Here is a 21,498-nt window from a genome sequence, read left to right as displayed (position 1 = left end):
GAGTGCCCAGTGGTTCTTTATGTCCTCTCCCCTGTGCAGAATCTAGTGGTGTTGTGTTCAGCTCTATGATTGGTTATTCCAGTCTTCTGACCCTGTGGAATGCTGAGAATTCCTCATCATGCCCTGCTCAAGTGGACCTGCCAGGTTGCAGGTTGGGACAGGACGGGAACCTCTCAAAAACAGAGGAGGATTATAGCGCTATTAGAGGCCTGAAACCCAGACAGACATGCACAGTCATTTGGGCCTCAGAGTGAGAGTTTATTAAATGCTGGATGTGCTTTTGTTTTTTGATGGAGAGTAAGAACAGATCAATGAGTCTGATTGCTCTGAGTCACACATTTAATTAAATGAAGGAAAACGTGTTGCCAGGCTTCAACTGTCTGCAAACTATGGCTTAAGGCAATGTTTTTTCATTCGATAGGCATGATCTTCTTATTAGCTATGTTTCCATTCACCTCTTTTTATGCGCATTTTGGGATATCGCTGGATGGAAACGGCAAAATGTGCATAAATTCTAAAAATGCGCTTAAAAAAACGTTTTATCCAATAAGAAAACATGCACATAAACTACGATCTGAAATGCTGTTTTGGTTGTTCTGAAATGCCTGAGCAAAGTCTGTTGTAAAAGTGGTTCAGTATAATTACCATTACCAGCAACTTCCATTTTTCTTTGTGATATTTAGTGCTAGTTTATCAGGAAGTGACAATTTTGTTCTCTTCAACTCACTGGATGGAAACATAGCTATTGAGAGTTTAAACTCGTTGGTAACTAGACATTCCATGAACATATCGACTCCCTCTTAAAAAACAGCACTCTTGCTCCATAAATAATTCAAATACTCCTTTCCCGGTATTTCATTCTCAGCTCCCACAATCCTCACTGGCATACCTCCCTCATTCTGATTGTTTATGTACAATAAGATAGAAATAATTAATGAGCTCTAGAGCAAATGTTTGCATGGACTTTCACATTCCCAAGATTACTTTCGTATCACTATATTTAAACGAGAAAAGGACTTTGTTTATGAGTGAATAAACAGAGAATGTGGCTGTTCACGGAGCTTCGGTGGATGGCATGAATACGTGAGATTTGGCAACCCTCCAGCATTCTCATTTTTCACCCCAGCCGTTACACTGTTTGATTCAGGTGTGGGTCTTTCAAAGCTCCAGCTGTGTACCACGATGATACCCTGCAGCGACAATGACATTTAATCCAATTCCTTTTTTGCCCATTCTATTTTTACAAGTGATAATAGACTTCAGGAACAAATTTTAAAGCAAAGGATCACTTGTTGACCCTCATGTCATTCCAAACCAGAGATGCGTTTCCCAAAAGTATTGTTAGCCAACTATGGTCGTACGTTCGGTCGTTATCAGCATAGTTCAACGAGTCGGTGTTTCCCGAAAACATAGTTCTAACGAACATTTGCAAACAGCATCGCAAAGTTGTGCGGTTAGAATGACAGATCTCGAACTGTGTGTAGAAGCATAGTTTCTTGACATTCTTGCATGTGTGGACTCAATAAATCCTTATCTTGACCCTAACCCTAACCCTAACCCTAACCCTGTACGGGAAACGCACTGCAGTATGGCATTTTTTTCTTTTTATTTCTGTTTTTACCAGACAACCATCTATTGTTCTAAGAGAGTGCATAATAATCTGAAGTGATTTGTGCTCGTCCATTTAGAAGTTCTATGCTGTTGCTTGGGTGTTTATGGAGGATTGGTAAGTGGTTGTTAGGGTTTTGTAGTTGTAATTTTTCTAACTGTTGTGGGACAGTTGGGACTGACGTCTGTTTTATAGAATATCTCAAGCTGAGCTGTAAATATCTGGCCATCAAAAGACCCCTACTGGGAAGATCATGAAGTCCTCACCATTCTCATCAGGGAACTGGCTTTAATTCTCATCCTGAGCAGATTATATCAGATGAGAAAGAGTGAAGGTGTCTCACGGATAAGTGAAAATGGTCACCTAGGGTGCTGGATACATCTGGTTGTTCGCTCATCATTACTCAGTGCTCTCAGGAAACGTGATACAAAGGGCCCACCTTTCAACACGCACAGGAGAATACTAATTCATGACCCCAGAGTCCAGACACTCTTCACAACACAAGTGCATCATGAAACATCAGGCTATTTTGTTCCACATTTGATTAGAATGAAATGTTTTAAGGACTGCCAAACATTATAAACACAATATTAAGTGTTGAATATTCACACTTAACCTACTCAGTGCAAACTTTGATTTGTACAGCATGCATCAAATCTACAGTATCTTTAGTTTTTGTAAATGTTTGTAAAAAGATTAAAGGTTTGCAAATATTGAATTACATTTATCGAATGTTCAGAATACAAATTGTAACCAACAGGCATGTCATTGTACCATTTGCATACTGAATCACAACTGGTCATTTTTTCCTACAATCATTTGCATACAGAATTATGATTGGTAAACTTTGTTCATTCTTTTGCTGTGTTGTAACCACTGCTGTTTCCTTCAGGACGTGCAAATCTAGTTGAATGTTGATCCTCCTAGCGTGTCTGAGGTCGCAGCGCAAGTCCATAGCCTATGTCTCTCATCAATATTTTTATTTTTCCTACTGTTTGCAAATCAGTGCAAAGACAACCGCGTAATCTGCAATTAGTTGTGTAGTTGCTCACCAACATGGCAGACTGGTTGGCTTATTCAGCATATTCATCCGAGCATTCCCACCTCTACCAATAAGCGGGCAATGGTGCATCCAACACAAATTAGCTAAACAAGAGTCAGCAGCTTTCAGAGAGCCAGATTTAAGTCTCCTACAGGGGAAGTGAGAGTTGCTGGATGTGCTTTTCTGGGGCCACTCAGCATGAGCTTCTGATCTGTATGGATTAGGTAACTGCAAAGTGAAATGAAAGATAAACACGTTTTCCACCATGTCCATGTTAAACCGGTGTGCTGTTAACTGACCTGCCTATATATAGCCTAGATTTTATGATATAATCAATCACCATGGATTCCCAAAGAAAACCGAACTGGTGGGAGGAAGAAGCGCAACCGCTTGCTGAATTAGTCGAACAGCAGAAACATGTCATAAAAGGCAAGTTCATCCCAACATTTACCAGCACTGACAAAGATGATGCCTGCTCTGTCCAAACGATACCGTTTGATTAACTGCTCGTCGTCAAACATTACAAAAACTCTTCCTCTCCTGAAAGATTTGTGCATGTCTCTGTCCCTTCAGTGCCTTCACAAGCCCCTACTGGCAACTCCTAACCACTTGAGAGACTTAAAGGGGTGGTTGATTATGATTTCACTTTTCTAACTTTAGTTAGTGTGTAATGTTGCTGTTTGAGCATAAACAACATCTGCAAAAGTACAGCGCTCAAAGTTCAAAGCAAAGGGAGATATTTTCTTTTAAAGAAATGGCTTTTTAAGGACTACAACAAACGGCAGGTAGGGACTACAGGACATTCCTCCCGGGTTAGTGACATCACCAACCCTAAAATTTACATAAACCCCGCCCCTGGCAACACGATTTATAGATTATCATGACAGAATATGCTAATCAATGACTAAGATAGACACATAAGATACATACATTCATCAACTAACCATTCAGAAATGGTTGAAGAAATGGTTAATCGAAGCTCTGCCCTCTGTGAAGGGAGCAGCAGCTCATTTGCATTTAAAGAAACAGACACAAAAACGATGCGTTTTTGCTCACCCTCTGTTACGATCTTTTAAGGTCTAGGAGATGTTTCGCAACACTTATTTTATTATCACTGCTGATGGCTGAATAAAGTGGAAAAGACACATGACAAACTCAACTTACAGAGACAAACTGGATTTTTATTGACACAAAGCCGAAGCCACTAGATCCAGTTCTCAATAATAATGAAGTGCGCTATGTAGCCTACAATGTGAAGGATATAAATCGAACAACAAATAAAAGGGAAAAGAACCAAAACGTGGCGCCAAAAGAAAGAACAGAATATAACAAAACAATCCTTATACTAAACCTAAACCTAACCAAAGAAAAAGGTAGAAAGAAAACCGAAATCTTCGGTGCATCCGGCACCTAAATAAACTAGCTACTAAAACAAAACATACACAGAGTGGCGCTCACTCCTAACCTAGTGTATCTAACAAATAAACAATACTACGGGCAATATGTATACCGCGGCATACTAACCTGTCGTTCTCTTTCCCAAAGAGCCGTGTTACAGGACCCCATAACATTGAATTAGGACACACATCGAAACTATTATCTCTAAGATTGAAACATAACAAGTACTAAAGGTACAAGCACAAAGCACACAACTCATTCCACTACAAAGAGCAAGACTTCACTATATAACTCATTCCGCTACACGAGCTTGCGAGCGCTTCCAAGAGAGAGACCGCATGAATGAGCACGCCATCCCTTTAAACCCAGCTGGACAACTCTGATTGGCTCCCGGACGCCGCCCCAATGATGAGTGACGTCCCGCTAGGCCAGTCACAGCAGCCTGCGAGCCGAGAGCGAGCTAGAAACAGAAAGAGATAATGAGTACAAACAATCAACACGTGCGAAGTATACTAGCGTGCGCAGACCAGTGAAAACAAGACAAAACACACGTGGAACGTAACACCCTCAAAAAGTGACAATTTTAACATGTTACATAAAAATATCTGTGGGGTATTTTGAGCTAAAACTTCATATACACACTCTGGGGACATCATAGACTTATTTTACATCTTGTGAAAAGGGCATTAAACCACCCCTTTAAATAACTGGGAGAGTAAGAGTGATTATAGCTTTAAGAAATTTGATAACTTGCTTTTATACTTACATTTAAAATTAGGGGTAAATTTCATGAATTCTCAGCACTTAAGACTAAAATGGCACTTTGAGAAGCTTGAGAAATACAGGCCCAGGTCTTCATGATTAATGTGAGAAAGATTAATTGAGAAAATATGTCAATTATTACAGAATTTGAGGACCATTGATAATCATTGAGAGATCAATTAATATAGGCCCGGTTTCACAGACAGGGCTTAGACTAAGCCAGGATTAGACCATAGATCAATTAGGACATTTAAGTAATTTTTATAAACATGCTTAGAAAAAAAACATTACCGATGTGCATCTTAAAACTAAAAAGGCACTGATATATTTTTAAGATCAGTCAGTGCAAGTTTATTTCAGTGGAAACAGCTCAGACTTACATTTTAGTCTAGGACTAGTCTTAAGCCCTGTCTGTGAAACCAGGGGTTAATGTTATAATATTTGAAAAGTTTATAGTGTTTATATACTATAGTTATTTTTAGCCAGTTATTTATTTGTTGACATGCATTAATAGAATTCAATTGCGTTTGTGCTGGGGGATTCTCTTCAGGATGTTAAATTGTCTATTGGAGGTGTTTCCATCTCTTCTCTTTATGGTTGCTGATGGCGTGTTTGATAACAGATTTCTTTTCCTCTGTGTCTCTTCTACTAATGGTGGCTGGTGCTGCTCTGACAGGATGTTTGCCTGCTGGAAAAGCCACTGACAGATGTGCCTGTATGTAGACACACACCTGAGAGACACAACAACAGCTCTGGATGTTGCTAGTGTCAACATTGGAACTGGAGCATCATTTCTGTTAAAAACTGTTCTGACACGGCTGAAGATCCAAGCGCAGCTTTTATTTAGGATAATTCACAGTCGTAATCCAGAAACAGGCAAAGGGTCAAAATACAGGCAAACAATCCAAACATAAAACAAGGTAATCCAATGAACAGGCAAAATATCAAAACAGTGAAAGAACGCTCAGAATTGCAGTTGTAACACAAACAAGACTTTGCAACAAAAGAGTGGAAACATAGGACTTATAAAGGCAGATCTAAACTAGGTAATCACACACAGTTGAACATAATCACACAAAATGAGTCAGGCAATGGATACTGGGAAATAGAGTTCATGATGAGGAAGCAAAGGAGATGGAAGGAGTGCTCTCTGGGGGCAGTCATGGGTACTCCAGCGAGCAGATGTGACAATTTCAATCTTACTGCCTATCTGGCCAGTAATTATCTGTCTTTTTTCAGCAAATATTCAGTTCAATTGCTGTAACGAAGATCTCATTATGTCAAAAAAAAAAGAAGAAAAATGTAAAGAATGGGGGTTAAATTTTTAGTTAAAGAGGTTAAAAACTTTTACATTTCTTCATGGTTGCTAAAGGGATTGTGAGAGATTGCGAGGTAGTTGCTAAGTGTATATGCTGCCTTCATGTGCTATCGAAAATTTCCTACTACCCACTTCTGAAGTCATGATTACGAGCTCCTCACTGTATTCAAGTGCTTTAGGGGCTGTCTACACGACACCGTTTTCAACTAAAAACGTAAAACTTTTTATGCGTTTTGCCCGTTCGTTTACACGACAACAGCGTTTTGGGTGCCTGAAAACGCAAAGTTTTGAAAACGGTCTCTGTGTAAAGAACAAAAACACGAATCTCTGAAGACGATGACATCATGCACATGCGTATTACGTGTATTATGTGTTACATATAGAGCTTGAGTGATCGAATGGAATTCAAGCGTAGTTCAGGCAGACCACTGATCGCTAAACAATATCAGCTGACGCTCAGCTGATTTGTTACTCCACCTACTCATTCAACGAATGCTCTGCAGTCTGTCGCACAGACATTTACACCCACCTCCACCCCTTCACCTCCTAGCATCTTCATAATAGAGCAGTGGATTCTGTATAGAAACTCTATGTACGTAATCATTGTATCTCCTTCTGTAAACATATGCTAAGAAACATTTGGTTATTAAAAGGCTTGGGGGATTTGTGTCTCAAGGATGTATCTCTGTCTAGTATGGCAGCTCGAGCACCTTAGACTCTACGCCTCTCGCCAAATCCAAAGATTGTCAATAAATTTCATTCTCAAAGTGGTCCTGACTGAACTAATGGCCTGACAGCAGAAGGTGTTCTTCTGCCTTCTGCTGCTGACTAAAGGTTTTTAGTCATTTTCGCGGATCCGTGTGAATGGGAATCATTTTGACGATGGTGTCGTCTGTACGCGGAAAACTAAAAGGATAAAGCATATCGTTGTCGTGTAAACGTACCCTTAGTCAGCTTGCTGACGACTCTGGATTTTTGGTCAAATACAGGCTATTTTTTCACTGAGTATAAAACATACAATATGCTTCAAATGATTATTCATAATTATATGTAAATATACACTACTTTAACAACAAGACAAGGCGATGTAGCAGTTGTGGAAAAAAAATCATAAATAATACCATTCACAGCAGCAATCGTTCTCCCCTCCACCATGTTTAAAGTTTATGGCCCGTCCAACTCTGGAACGTGGGTATCAAAATGATCCTAGAGCTTTCCAGTTGTAAATATGACTTGAGAGGGCGTTCATGTCTAGTATTGCTTAAGAATTTGGTAGAAACCTACTTTCAGCTATTTTCAGAAATGTTGGTCTCAGGCTAGAGATTAAAAAAAAGAGAAAACTTTAAGTCCCCCTGTAGGCCTTAAAACTCATCTTTGATCACCAAAATGACATATTTAAAAAAAAAAATCCTTGAAAAAAAAATAGCTTGAATGTAGCTCTACACCCTTGCTTCATTTAGTATACGGTTCTATGAATATGCAAATTAGCCCCGCCTCCACTCACTCACAGCAGCTCAGAGATCCGCTCGTTGACGATCACACGTTGACGTGATTGGTTAGTTTGTGACGTCAGAAACACCAGCGATTTCAAACCGCGTCTTTGAGATTCTCTTTGGTTCACTGCAGTTTTAAATAGAAAATACTCAGCAATGGTGTTGACTTATGAATTTGCACATGGTTTGTCTTAAAGTATATTAAAAACACAATATAGACACAGGGGGACTTTAATAAATGTTGATCTATTACGAACCAAACCAGTTATCCATGCACAGTGACAGACAAGAGAAAGAGTAATATAAAATATGGAAACATATGACATTTTTTTCACCAATTTTACTTTGTCTTCCTTGGGGAAACCTCCACACTTGCTTAGTGGTACTATTTAACGTTTTTTATTGAATGAATTTCTGAACAGTTATATGGCAGTAATGTTAATTGATGCTCCATAGTCAGATTGTGACTCTCCTGCTCAGAGTTGTAATTATGCCATTTACAAAAGGCTAAATAGATTAAGGACTTTGTTCCCGACTTGTATTGTCAAATTCAATATGCCATCTGAGTGGTTGTATTACCCTGTTTACGGTATTTGTACAGAAATGAAAATCTGGTCAGCGGGGAACTTCACTGAATAATCCAATCACCAATAATTAAATTCATTGAACAATCTATTTATAGAGAGAATCAACATCGGAGTGGAGAAGGAGCCCTGGCGTGACTGTGTTTTCAGCTATTTTAGGCTTGTCTGACTCTTGTGCCAGTAGTTTTGTCAGAGCTGTCTCTGCCCTTCAGGCTAATTCATAAAATAACCGCAAATTCAAAGTGTAGGTTGATATAAATATGTAGGTTGATATAAATATTAGTACTTAGTACTATTACTTAGAACAAATACTTCTATGATGATACTTTTTTTCAATTTGTGAAAAGTAAGTAAAAAACTTGAAAATAATGGAAAATGTTTTCTATTTTGACATGTTCTGACAAGTGTGTGAATCACCTGATCTAATCTGATCATATTTCCATACGGGCATGAAGTTCACTGATTCATCTCGATAAGATGTCTACGCTCCATTCTAGACCGGTTTAGTTGAACATACATTGCTTACAGTGATCTTGAGCCATGCAGGTTGTTTGGGTTTTGCCTATCACAACGCTGTGTGTGGACTGAGTGAATGAGATGCCTGCTTTGCATAACAATTCAATTCATTTCCATCCTGCCCCCCATCATGAAACACAGGTAGTTTTGCTCCAAACTCATGCCAATTGCTAAGCCGTATAAGTTGTTATGTGTTGGTGCAGTTTCAAGCAACATGTCAGAGTATCTGCTCTGATGAGTTCAGTAAGGATCAGTAAGCCTGTCACTGTCACAGGGCTCATTCATCACAATCCCAACCTAGTGTTGTCACGATAGTGGAATTTCTAACTTCAATACAGTACCTTGAAAAATAGATTTGAAAATGAGTTGTGAAACCATTTTAAATGTTTCATTAACAATATGTATAGAAAAAAAGATCTTTCTGTCATGACAACTCTCAGAGTGTTTGGCATGGTAATGGATATGTCCAGGGCTTGACATGAACTTTTTTGCTCACCAGCCACTGTGGCTAGTGATTTTCCAAAGTTACTAGCCATTCAGCATTTTCACTAGCCACAATTTTGACATCAATACCATAGGGAAAAACTGCCATCTAGTCATAATTTTTAATATTATCTCATAATTTGGCAGCCAGTTTATTAGGCTGCTGCCACTTACTGTTTGATATAGCCAATATACTTTGCTTTATGTGCACGCTTTTTGGTTGTGAGCTCAAAATCTGCAGGAATGAGTTAAAATTATGCGCAATATGCATAATCCCATGCCGAAAAAAGAAAAAGGGATACAGGTTTGTGTGTCAACTAGCTGTCAGAGAGATGAGAGCGAGAACATGCAGCTGGAATTGTGTATCCTGCGGAAGAGTTTCAGATATTTATTTATCGATATGTATCGAAAAATCTATATTTTTGACAACACTACATTGCACTTAGTTTATTATTTCAGATGCCTTTTTAAACACTACAATTGAAAAATGTATATAATGTATATTTTATAAAATTCAACCCGCCAAAGTGGTTACTGGTTTGTAGGAGTGACTGAGTTACACGGCACTGCTGAAATACACCAGCATTTGGCGGATTGGCGGGTGTTAATGTTATAATGTGATATGTTTGAAATAGATCTGCTACACTGCTGCTGCTGACCTGCTGCTGTTGGTTATTGCTGGGACTATATACGGGACTTGCTACTGCCAATACGCTGCTGTGAGCAATTAAGACATGCTGCTGCTGTACAATATAGCATACATGAATTCCCAGTATAGCAGATCTATAGAGGTGGAGCTGGGGAAGATGGAGGGTTTCTGAAAGCGCGCTGCAATTGCTACAGCAAATGACCAGTATTTTAAGGTTGAGCAGCAAGCTCATTTGCTACTGATACAGCAGGAACCAATCAGCTGTGCCCTATAGAGAACTATGTGATTGTAAGAAGATTGAGTTACGAACCTATCAGCATACGCCATTTAGAGTTTCATGACAGAACTTGTATTGTTGACAATCCTTCAACCTACTGATACTTTGAACTAGTAACTACTAAACATAAACCACCTTACATCATGCAAAAAAAGTGAACAGCTTTACATTGGGCCTGTAAGTCACAAAGTAGTGTGAAGCTAAGCGTGTTGCACTGAGCCAGAGGTGCCTGTTCTTAATGTCAGTCTCACAGTTCACTAAACACCCCTGCTCTCAGATTAGCTTAGCATGGCATGCCCTAATTCCTCTCAGCATTACTGGGACAAACTGAGGTCATGCTTTATGTGTTTTTTTTTTGTGTGTTTTTTTCACAGACTGCTTTGTTGGCAAAAGTTAAAGTTAAAGATTTAATTTTTTGTCGATACAATGAAAGTCAATGAGGTCCTGTATTGTTTTAATTTCAGCATTCCTCAAATGATATGCTATGAGTAAATGAACAGGTGACCCAACCCTTTAATGCTGCTATTACATTAATGACCTACTTCCCACTTCTAAAGTCGTAATTACGAGTTCAAGGGCTTTGTTGTCAGAGAGAACTATGGAGGACACCAGGTTCATTCTTCAAATCTTATTAAAGCCAATATGTATAGATTAAAGAAGATATTTAGTCAATATCCGATTGTGAATAAAATGTTGCATCAGTTCGTTAGCAACATAAACATTACTGTGCAATAGTAGGCCTATACATTCATGCTATAGTCAGCTTGCTGACAATTCCAGAATTTCAGGGAAATAAATGCTGTTTTCGCTGTGTAAAATAAATACATGATTCATATGGTTATTTATATATGCAAATTTACACATTTATATATGGAACAGCAAGAGAAAGCAATGTAGATGTGGGAAAAAACTATGTTTAAAAAACATAAAATGTATCATTCACTACAGCAATTGTTCTTTCTTCTGCCATGTTTAAAGTTTATGGCCAGCTCAACTTGGAAACTTGGGAATCAAAATTATGTCCCAGTTATAAATGCATCTTTAGAGGGGATTCACGTCCAGTTTCCTACTAGTAAACTTGCATTTATGGCAATTCCAAAGGCAGCATTTGATGTGCTGAGAACAGATAAAATACAAAACAACATCATATTTGAAGTGGATATATACTTTGTTGACTCTCAGAAGCTCTTTTTTGTTAATGCATCAGGCATTTGGGTTGTGTTTGATGAACCAGATATGAAGGGAGTGTTCAGGAAACCTGTGAGAAAACAGTCATTACTAACACAGTTTTGTTTGGTGTCACTATTGACACACTTAACACAGCTTTCAATTTAGTTGAACAGTACGCTCAAATCGCTTTACTTTGATGTTCTACATTAATCGGTCTGCACAGCACTGCTTCACGTCGAACACGATGTGACGTTGTGATCCTGTGACTTATATAACCCTATGTCTCCTTGATTTGTTTTTGTTTTTTCAGGCAGAAATGTTTCTGGAATTTTAATCCCAGCTGTTCAACTGTTCTTTATTTGACAAAACAATTTTACAATTTACAGTGTTACTGCATAGCATACCAATAGCTTTATGTGAAAAATGCAACACAGGTTCTTTGCAAATGTGACTGTGGTGGCATTTCTACATTTCACGACACTTTCAAAGCGTAATGTCTAGTGAGTTGAGCTAAAATCACATTCAAAAGTACTGAAACTGATAAACGTTAATCTGGCCATGTTTTATTAAGTTGGTTGTACGTATTGCGGCAGTTCAGAAATGTAATGTCCAGTTCGAAGTGCTAAAAGACTAATGCTCCGAATGAAAATAATGTACCACCCACACAAAACCCTACCCTTAACCTAACTGATAGTGTTAACAAAAGTAAACGTGACATAAGAATGCATTTGCTGAAGCAACAATTCCATTTTAGCTTGCTTCTACAAGTGCTTGAGCTCTTTACCGTGTCTTGTGTTTTACAAGTGCAATGGTGTGTATCATGTGAGCACCGAGGAAGTTTACTACATCAGAAAAGCAATGCATATGGAGCTGGTTATATGATGCAAAGATCAAAATGTATTAGATTACGAATCCTGCACTATGGTGATAGTGTTATTGTGCAAGGGACCATGCAAAAAAAGTCTTTATTAATCGATAATCTGTCCCTGTAATCATAATTTGTGTGAAAATGAATACAAGTTGTTGGTGTTTCGCTGCCACTGGTGTTCATTTAAGCTGGAATCTGCCGTGAATTGTATGTTTAGGTGTGTTTTTGGAGTTTTGTTTCAGTTATTTTCTGTAAGTGTTCCTCCCTCTCCTCTGCGGTTTGCTCAGTGTAAACACTAATGTAAGCAGCAGGGTATCGGTGCTAGTATGAGACAGGTACTCCAATTTTGGGGAGGAGAGTCATTCCTGCAAAAACCACTGGCAAATATTAGTCATGACTGATTGTAGGTTTGGTTCAGAACTCTCACCTGTGAAAAATTCCTGTAATGCCATTTTACTGTGGTGGTCTTGTCTGAACATGAGCAAACTGCACTCCTTAGCTTTAGCTGCCATTTATGGTGCCAGTAGTCTCACTCAGACGTCCACTAGAAAGTCACCCTACACTCTTGCTTTTCTAAAATAAGGAAGGATCTCAGATAGTAGATACCGCACCTCAGTTTGTCTAAGAAAAGCGGACACACTTTATCCTCTATTATCAGTGAGGCATGGGCTCGAGTTTTACAACTCTACAAGTCCAAACTGTTCTAGCTAAGATCACTGCAGTGACACCTGGTGATAGTGAGTGTCCTCAGGGCTCAGAAACAGTTCCCCTGTCTCTCATGTCATGACATCATTCACACGCTCTCAGAGCAGAAGCTGAATTCTTCGCTCCAAGGGCAAATATGTTGCGGTTGTAGGTGAAAGTTAACATTGAAACAAGGAAGGAAACTGTTTAAAAACACAAATTTGTCCTCAACAAAAAGCTTTATACATAATGAAATGAAAAATACATTTAAAATCATGTCCAGCAAAATATAGACTCCATTCATATCATTAGCCTACTAGTGAGTGGGACACCTCATGGAGGCAGACATGTTGAGATCACATGACCTGTGAATATCCCACGTTATAACAGATAATCGCTTGAGTTCAGCCTGACAAAATAGCACGTATAGTTTGAATGTCATGATAAAATGTACAGAAATTGAAAGCTGAGACTTTAGCTGCATCACAATTCGCATACCATCCGTCCTAAATAGTATTAAAATTAGTGTGTTCCAAATCATAGTGTGTTGAAATGAGTATTCCAAAGATACCCGGATGGTCTACTTTTTCAGGTTAGAATCCGAAGTGCAGATTAACGGCACACTCTAACGGCTAATATTACCCAAAACCCATTGCGTGTTGGATAAGTATTTGATTAGAACAACAAACATGGGTAAAACGTGTTAAAAAAAACTACATACATGGCAGATGTGCGAGACCGATGGTTAAAGGGATAGTTCACTTTGAAATTAATTTTTGATATGTTTTAGCTTACCTCAAGGGCATCCAAGATGTAGGTGTCTTTGTTTCCGCAGTAGTTTCAATTTTGATATTTTTAGGTCAAACCGTTCTTGTCTGTCAGTCATATAATGCAGGTCGATGGTCACTGTCTCAAAACCCAAGCACAGAGTCCAAATTAAAACAATTCCCCATCGTCCAAATTAAACAATTCCCCATCGTAAGTACACATTGATGGCCTAAGACACGAAACGAGCGGTTTGTGTGAGAAAACGAACAGTATTTATATCGTTGTTATCTCTTGAACACAGCACACGTCCAAATGATCTGACGGCGCGGGCGGGTATAGAAATATACATAGATGTCGCCTTGGCTACGGTTTCGTTCCAATGAACTGCAGTAGCGAAGGCGACATCTAGTGTATACATCTATACCCGCCCGCGGGTGGATATACGCACGACTGAATTGAACATGGAGGATTTTAACTGTGACGAGGTGATGCTATGTTAAGATGATTGACAAGGCATTTTAAACGGTGACAGGATGCATGATTGACAGAACTGTCCGTTAAAGACGCAATCATGACGAAGTGGTATGTCACTTCCAAAGCTTTTTTCTTCACAAAAACAGTACATACTTTTAGGGCTCAGTATGAGTAGGCGAATTGGGACGCAGCATTTGCTTCTTAAAGTAACGAAACAATAAACTTATTGTGATTATTGGATGGAAGGCACACTACAAATAATGTTTAGTTTGTAAGCTTTGTTCATGCATCAACTTAGCACAGACTAAAGACTGATCTTGGGATTTACAGAAGGAAACGATATCAAATTATTGTCAACAATAGGTTGTCAACTCAGCCTTACTATTTTTAAATCGTACAGTTTTGCAACAACAAAAATTCTAAAGAACATGCAAAACTAATTTCCACTTGGTGTTGTTGGTGGTTGCCAGGGTGTTACTATGATATTGCTAGTTTTTAATACTGAATTTTGAAAAATATTTTCACTGTTTACTTTTACTGTTCCACTTTCTAACGCCCTTCTGTGAAGGCCAAAGCAATGCATGACTCTAAAGCCCCACGTCATGTGAAAGAGCCTTTAGCAAACACTATTAATAAATCGTACATTCAGCTTGCTAACATATTTGTGTCATTTGCTTTTTTTTGATACCTATAGGTCCAAAACCGGTGCAGTTTTGTTCTAGTATGTTATTTGATCAAATGCCATGGTGGCAGGTGTTTGGTTACAGGACGTCTCTGCCGCTTTATTGAATCGCTTTATCCTCAACTCATTCTCATAAAGCTTGCAAGAGAGGAGGAATGAAAATAAAAGGTCTTCACTGCGCCTTTCATTTCAGGTCTGGGCTTGTTTGCCTTCTCTAATCCTCCTTTTCTCCGTTGCTTTTCTAGACCATACACTTTAGAATTTACCCCCTATGGTCATGTATTTAGGTATATTAGTTTGTGCTGGGTTTGATCTAAATCAGGAACTAGACAAAATTCTGGTTAGATTCGTTCTGAAACGAAAGTAGTGTTAGATATTTTCTTATTGTGATGTACTTCTGAGTGTAAAGGATTAATGAAAGAGATGAAATGTAGGGCGGGGACTCGATGCATCGGTTGTTGATTGGATGTTGAGCTGTGGGCGTGGCACTCAAAAGTGGAGCTTGCAGAGGCGGGGTTTAACCGCACTAAATGATTGGAGAAGTCCTGTATACATCATGAGAGAGAAGTCTGTCGTTTACACCAGAAGGTCCAGTTAGGACATTTTGATTAAACATTGTGAGGTAAAAAAAAAAAAAAAAAAGCACAGATAAATTATTCATAAGATCTATAAAATGCAGTTAGAAAACAGATAGGATGAATTTTCATTTAATGTTGACTTTAAGCCAGTATTACGAAAAAAGACATTACATGCTTCACAGTGGTATCAATCAATCTAAGTCTTTCATTCAGCATTTGCTGTTTTTCTGTAGGCTCTTAGTCGGGGCGCCCCAAGAGAAAGCCCAGCCCAATCTCAGCAAATACAACATTAATGAAACTGGAGCCGTGTATTATTGTCCCGTCACTACTGAACAGGATGACTGCAGGAGGATGGACCTCATCAGTGCACGTAGGTATCATGTAAAAGAACAAATAATTTGATTTGTGAAAATATATAAAATACACTACCTTTTAAAGTTTGGAGTCAGTAATTTTTTTTTTTTAATATTTTTGAAGTCTCTTCTGCTCACCAAGGCAGCATTTATTTGAGCAAAAATACAGTAAAAACAATAATATTGTGAAATATTATTACAATTTAAAGAAGTGTTTTCTATTTGAATATATTTTCAAATGTAACTTATTCCTGTGATCAAAGCTGAATTTTCAGCATCATTACTCCAGTCTTCAGTGTCACATGATTCTTCAGAATGTTGTTCAAGAAACATTTCTTATTATCAATGTTGAAAACAATGTTGTGATGCTTAATATGTTTGTGGAAACCATGATTATTATTTTTTTTTAATAGAAATTACATCATTTATTTGGAATATAACTCTTTTGTAATATTATAAATGTCTTTAGTGTCACTGTTACTTGATCAATTTAATGTGTCCTTGCTGAATAAAATTCATAATTTCAAAAAAAAAAAAAAAAAAAATCTTACTGACCCCAAATTTTTGAATGATAATGTAGTAGATGGTTTATTTATTATGGCATTTTAGCTTTAGAAGCCAAATATCATTCAGTGTTACTGTAGCTCAAAGGAATTTGGACAGATAATGTGTCTCACATCTGCATATCACTCTAAAAATAATAATCTGGAGGGCTCAGACTGTTTCCCAAAATTCCCTGCTCCCGTTTTAGACATAAGTGGATGTTAAAACAAGCTTCAACACAGCAACAATAAAATTTACCAGTCTGAGTGGTGTCTCATTCCATGTTATTCAAAATACCTTTTTTACTCTAGCCTGCCTTTCTCTCTCCTCTATCAGGTCAGGATGATTGGCTCATGTTGCAGGCAGGTATTTAGTTAAGAAATAACTTGATACGTTCAGCACATAAAGCACAGGAAGTTACTTGGTCTGCAACTTTAAAGTTAAAGTATACTTTAAAGTAGAGCTAGCATTTTAGTTACATTTTAAAAATGTAATTAGTTCTTGTTAGCTTTTTAGCTTTAGTACTTTCTGTGTTGGATGAAGTATGCTAAAAGAAAAATCTTACCAAACACACCGCAATGCCCTAGCAACCACACCAGATCATTTTGCTTCAGAAAATGTATTAAAGCACGCAGCCCCTGATATCTTTTGAATTCATACGTAATATTATGGCTATTTACAAGACTAGCATGTATCTTTTTTTATCACAAATATGTCACAGCTTTCAAATTCCTAAGTTCCTCCGTGTTCTTGCCCTGCAGCTAGAAGAGGCTAACGGTGAGGCATTCCCCTTGAGAAAAAAGTGCATTCAATTGTACTGAATGTGCACTTGTAGAGTACTTCAAATCTTAAAAGTATATTTTTTAAATCTGTACTTGGAGATAATATAATACAATAAAATAAACAAAACCAATTTAAGTGCACTTCAAGAGATACTCGTGAGTTTAAAAAATGCACTTTGTAATAATGTCAAAAGAAATGTTTCACTTTCAAATACATTTTAAATCATAATGTTTTAATAATCTTTTGACATATTTTAAAGTACACAAATGTTGATGCTAAAGCACATGTAAAGTACCTGTTTATAATTTTAACTAGTGTGTTATTTAATATTAATATTTTAAACGTACTAAATTAATGTTTATAATTACAAATGTGCAATTACAAATATATTAAATACATGACATACAAGTTTCAATTGAAATGACATTAGATTATTTTAGTTTACCATAAATACTTGTTCAGCAGTAACCTTTAACCATATTTCAAAGAAAATATAGCTAAATATGAAATTAATTCCTAATTAAGCAGATCAGAGCACTAGTCTCTGAAAAGCGTACATTCAGGATACCCTTTTAAAAGTACATTATTTCTCTAAAAAAAACTCTTTTTAGAAATGACATTACTTTTCACATGTGGCTACATGGGAATGTTATTATTATTTCTGTTTGAGAATCTCTCTCAAGCCAGAAACTGAGCACTCTTCAACAAACTCATTCAGATTTTGATGTAATGAAATACTCTTTACGGGCAGACTGAGGGGATAAAATATCTGCTCTCTGATGGAGTTTGTTTCTCCTCTAGCGCAGTCAACGGAGATGGTGGAGGGCATGTGGCTGGGAGTGACCGTGGCCAGTCAAAGGAACGGAGGACGTGTGCTGGTGAGATGAGATCCATCTTTGGTTCCCTTTTATTTTAGTATGAACATTTTCAAGACCATCGCTTGAAATTCACAGACAGAATTGTAAGTGTCGGACCCCTTCTCCGGACTCAATGAGTAGGTCAGATGCACTTTGCGCTTTTACACACCGGCCTGTCATTATCAAGTAAGCTTGAAGACCTTGATTAGCTGGTTCACATGTCTTTGGTTACAGTTGGAAATATTCTTGAAGCTGGCGCATCATCTTAGTGGAAAAAGAAAAAGAAATGAATACTTTTATTCAGTGAGGATGCGTTTTGGGATTCATTTTGGGATAGTTCACCCCAAAATGAAAATTCTGTCATCATTTACTCACCCTCTGGGTGTTCCAAACCTGTATGAATTTCTATCTTCTGCTTAAAGGTGCTCTAAGCGATGTTGGGTGACGTCACTTCTTGTTGACGTTCGAAGTATTGTCAAACAAAACGGAGGCTTGCTCGACCCACCTCCTCATCCCGTCCCCTCCCCCTCCCTTCCGTGCTTTCTGAAACAGGCTTTTCCGATGTAAATTTGGGACTTCACGCGTTCCTTCTCCTTTTCCCTCTTCTTTGCTATTTGTTCATCGGAACGTCGTCTCTTTGGTCGTGTGTCAAAATTCAAGAGGATATAATTCTAACGTTAGTCGTTGTCTGGGACATCTCTCCTCTCGTTAACTTCCCTCTTCCGGCTTCTCTCTCCTCCACTCCCCAAACCCCCCTTCATGTGCACGCACACTAACCCCCCAACCCCCACCCCCAAATCATTCTTGTCGGTTATTGGCTGGAACACTGTTTGTTATGTTTCGTGGTCCAGGCTGGGCCAGTTTGTTTTTGTTGCCGTTTGTGGAGCCTGGACTGTCTACTGTCTGTTTTTTTACAGTGTGTTCAGGGGACAGGCAGCTAGCGGATAGTGAGGAGATGTTTGCTGTATGTGACAAAAAATGTTTTGACCTAAAAAACGCATGACATCGCTTAGAGTACCTTTAAGTCAATGGGGCCCATTAAATGTTTGGTTACCAGCATTCTTCAAAATGTCTTCTTTTGTGTCAACTTGAGGGTGAGTAAATGATGACAGAATTTTCATTTTTGGGTGAACTATCCCTTTAAAAAAGTGATGGTAAAGACATTCATACGGTTAACAAAGTTTTCTATTTCAAAGAAATACTGTTCTTTTGAACTTTCTATTTTTTCAAAGAATCTTGAAACAATTTCTGAAGGATCATGTGACACTGAAGACTGAAGTAATGATGTAGAAAAAATAACCTTTGCATCACATGAATAAATTACATTTTAAAATATATTCAAATAGAAAACCGTTCTTTTTAACTGAAATAGTATTTTATAATATTACTGTTTTTCCTGGATTTTTGCTCAAATAAATGCAGCCTTGGTGAGCATAAGAGACCTTTAAAAAATATTTTGAATAATAGCAGTTGTGGTCAAAATGCTAATACTAATCAGAATTCCTCATGTTCATCTCTTCTTTCATGTTGGCAGGCATGTGGCCATCGCTATGTGAAAAAACTGCTGGGCGTTGAAGAACAGCAGCGTATGGTGGGCAAATGTTACGTGCGGGGAAACGACTTGACCTACGACCCTACTGATTACTGGCAGTCTGACACTTACGAGCTGTGCGACTTCAACTATGACCAGAACTTGGAGGGCATGTGTAACATGGGCATCTCAGGGGGCATGACGGAGAATGATGTGTACTTTGGGACCCCTGGCAGCTTTGTGTGGCAAGGTGAGTAAAACAAGAAATTTGGGAAACTCCACAAATGGTTCATGTGGAAAATACACTGGCTTCTTTAGTGTGTGTCAGCTCAACATTATCACATAAAAAGAGGATCATATTGAAAATAAAAGGAATTCTTCTGTTTATAGGCACTGTCCATATGAAAAGCAGAGACAACAACACAGATTTTGACGGAGATGCCAATGAAAGAAGCTTCAGTATGCTAGGCAAGGACAGGCTCAACATCTACATAGGTATGTACTGTGATTTTTTTACTGTGAATCACATCTTGACAATGTTGGGAAATAACTAGTAGCTGTTGTAACAGTAACAGGAGCTGTTGGTGAATGGAAAAGGTCTTAAAGTGAATGTAAATGATCAAAGTGCACAACAAATAAAGTGATTGTCTCCTAAAAGAAAGAATCGATTCTGAACTGTCGAAATGAGTCGTCAGCAATTCCAGTCTCACTTCCTGTTACAAACCGACGTAACAATTTAACAAATTTGCATAATGCCAGCCTATGGTCTTCATTGGCTGCCTGCAAACAACGTCTACTCTGACCCAACCACAAACACTGTAGTCTGAGATGGAAAGAGTTTGGTTTGTGTTGTCGACATGTCGAGAAGATCATGTTTTCAGTGCTGCGAATCCACATTGCATTCATTTCCAAACTGATAACGGTAAAACCAACGCCATTGTTACTGTTCGTATCACTGTGTATTAAGTGCTAAGGAAGCCTCCGGCGCTGAAATTCAGGTATGGGAATGTTTTGTTTCCGACATGCCGTTAGTAAGTGGTAGACCAATCACAACAGACTTGGTCGTCTGACCAATCAGGGCAATCAGAGTCTCAAGGAAAGGAGGGGTTTAGAGAGACTGAATCTTCGAACAAACAAAAACTCTTTTTGAGAATTTTTTTCACACTCTTTGAGAAATGATGTGATGCTGCAATGTTTATTATGAGAAAATGTAAGTGTTTTTTTTTTTTTTTTTTTTTTATCTTGGATGTATGTAAACATATTGTAGGAGACCCCCAAAACAAAATTAGGAACCTTTAAAATAGCATCAAATACCTTTAAAGGAAACCACAAAAAATTGGCTCACTGATTCATATGAATTTTATGCATGGCATTTTAATGCATGACACTGCATGTCTTTTTTCTATATAGCAAAGGGTATTACAGAATAATCTTACAATAATTTTATCAGTAATGTTTATGCATTATTTACAGTGTTTTTTGTTTGTGCTGTTAGTGTTCAGTGTTAAATTATTGTTCGATTATTGATCACGTAGTGTTAATTGGTCAACAATATCAGTAATATTTATAAAATGTAATAGTGTTTTTGTTAGTATTTAGTGTTATTCAATCAATCATCTTCTAATAATTTGATTTAAAAAAAATATTATGCTGTCTTTGTTTAAATGTGTATTTAAAGGCACACTATGCAAGATTTGTACCTTAATATAACAGCTTCGAAATAATTTAGATGGTAAACGAACTCGTAGTAGGTTGAATCATGCCGATAGTAAAGCAGGGGGGGACGCCGCTGGCAAAACCAGCAATGCAGGTTTTAGAGGTGGCGCTCCGACAAATCTCGCGAGAATCACGACTTGCTTTACGGCACGACGTCACATACATCAACAACATATGAAGCAGCCTCTATGGAAGACACTAGCACACATTTCAGATGTGAATCATGACAGAGTCGATGAAGAAAACGAAGAAAGCGTGCGTGAATGGTATTTATGACAGTAACGTTAAATACAAGTACTCTACAGCGACTCTAGGGGTCGCTGTTTGAGAAAAACGGAAACTGCATAGTGTGCCTTTAAA

General features: G+C 38.0%; 1 protein-coding gene across 1 annotated transcript in view; it reads left to right on the top strand.

Annotated features, from left to right (window-relative positions):
• itga3b (integrin, alpha 3b) overlaps nt 1-21,498 on the top strand; it is a 47,744-nt gene that overhangs the window by 4,901 nt on the left and 21,345 nt on the right. Inside the window, exons 2-5 of the mRNA XM_084433447.1 lie at nt 15,589-15,725; nt 17,836-17,912; nt 19,426-19,672; nt 19,813-19,917. Of these exons, the coding sequence (XP_084289573.1) occupies nt 15,589-15,725; nt 17,836-17,912; nt 19,426-19,672; nt 19,813-19,917 (566 nt within the window). The remainder of the gene's footprint in view (nt 1-15,588; nt 15,726-17,835; nt 17,913-19,425; nt 19,673-19,812; nt 19,918-21,498) is intronic.

The sequence above is a fragment of the Rutilus rutilus genome (genome assembly GCF_951802725.1).
Source record: "Rutilus rutilus genome assembly, chromosome: 16".
In the NCBI taxonomy this organism is placed as follows: domain Eukaryota; kingdom Metazoa; phylum Chordata; class Actinopteri; order Cypriniformes; family Leuciscidae; genus Rutilus; species Rutilus rutilus.
The sequence above is the reverse complement of the archived record's forward strand: the minus strand, read 5'-3'. Positions and strand labels throughout refer to the sequence as shown.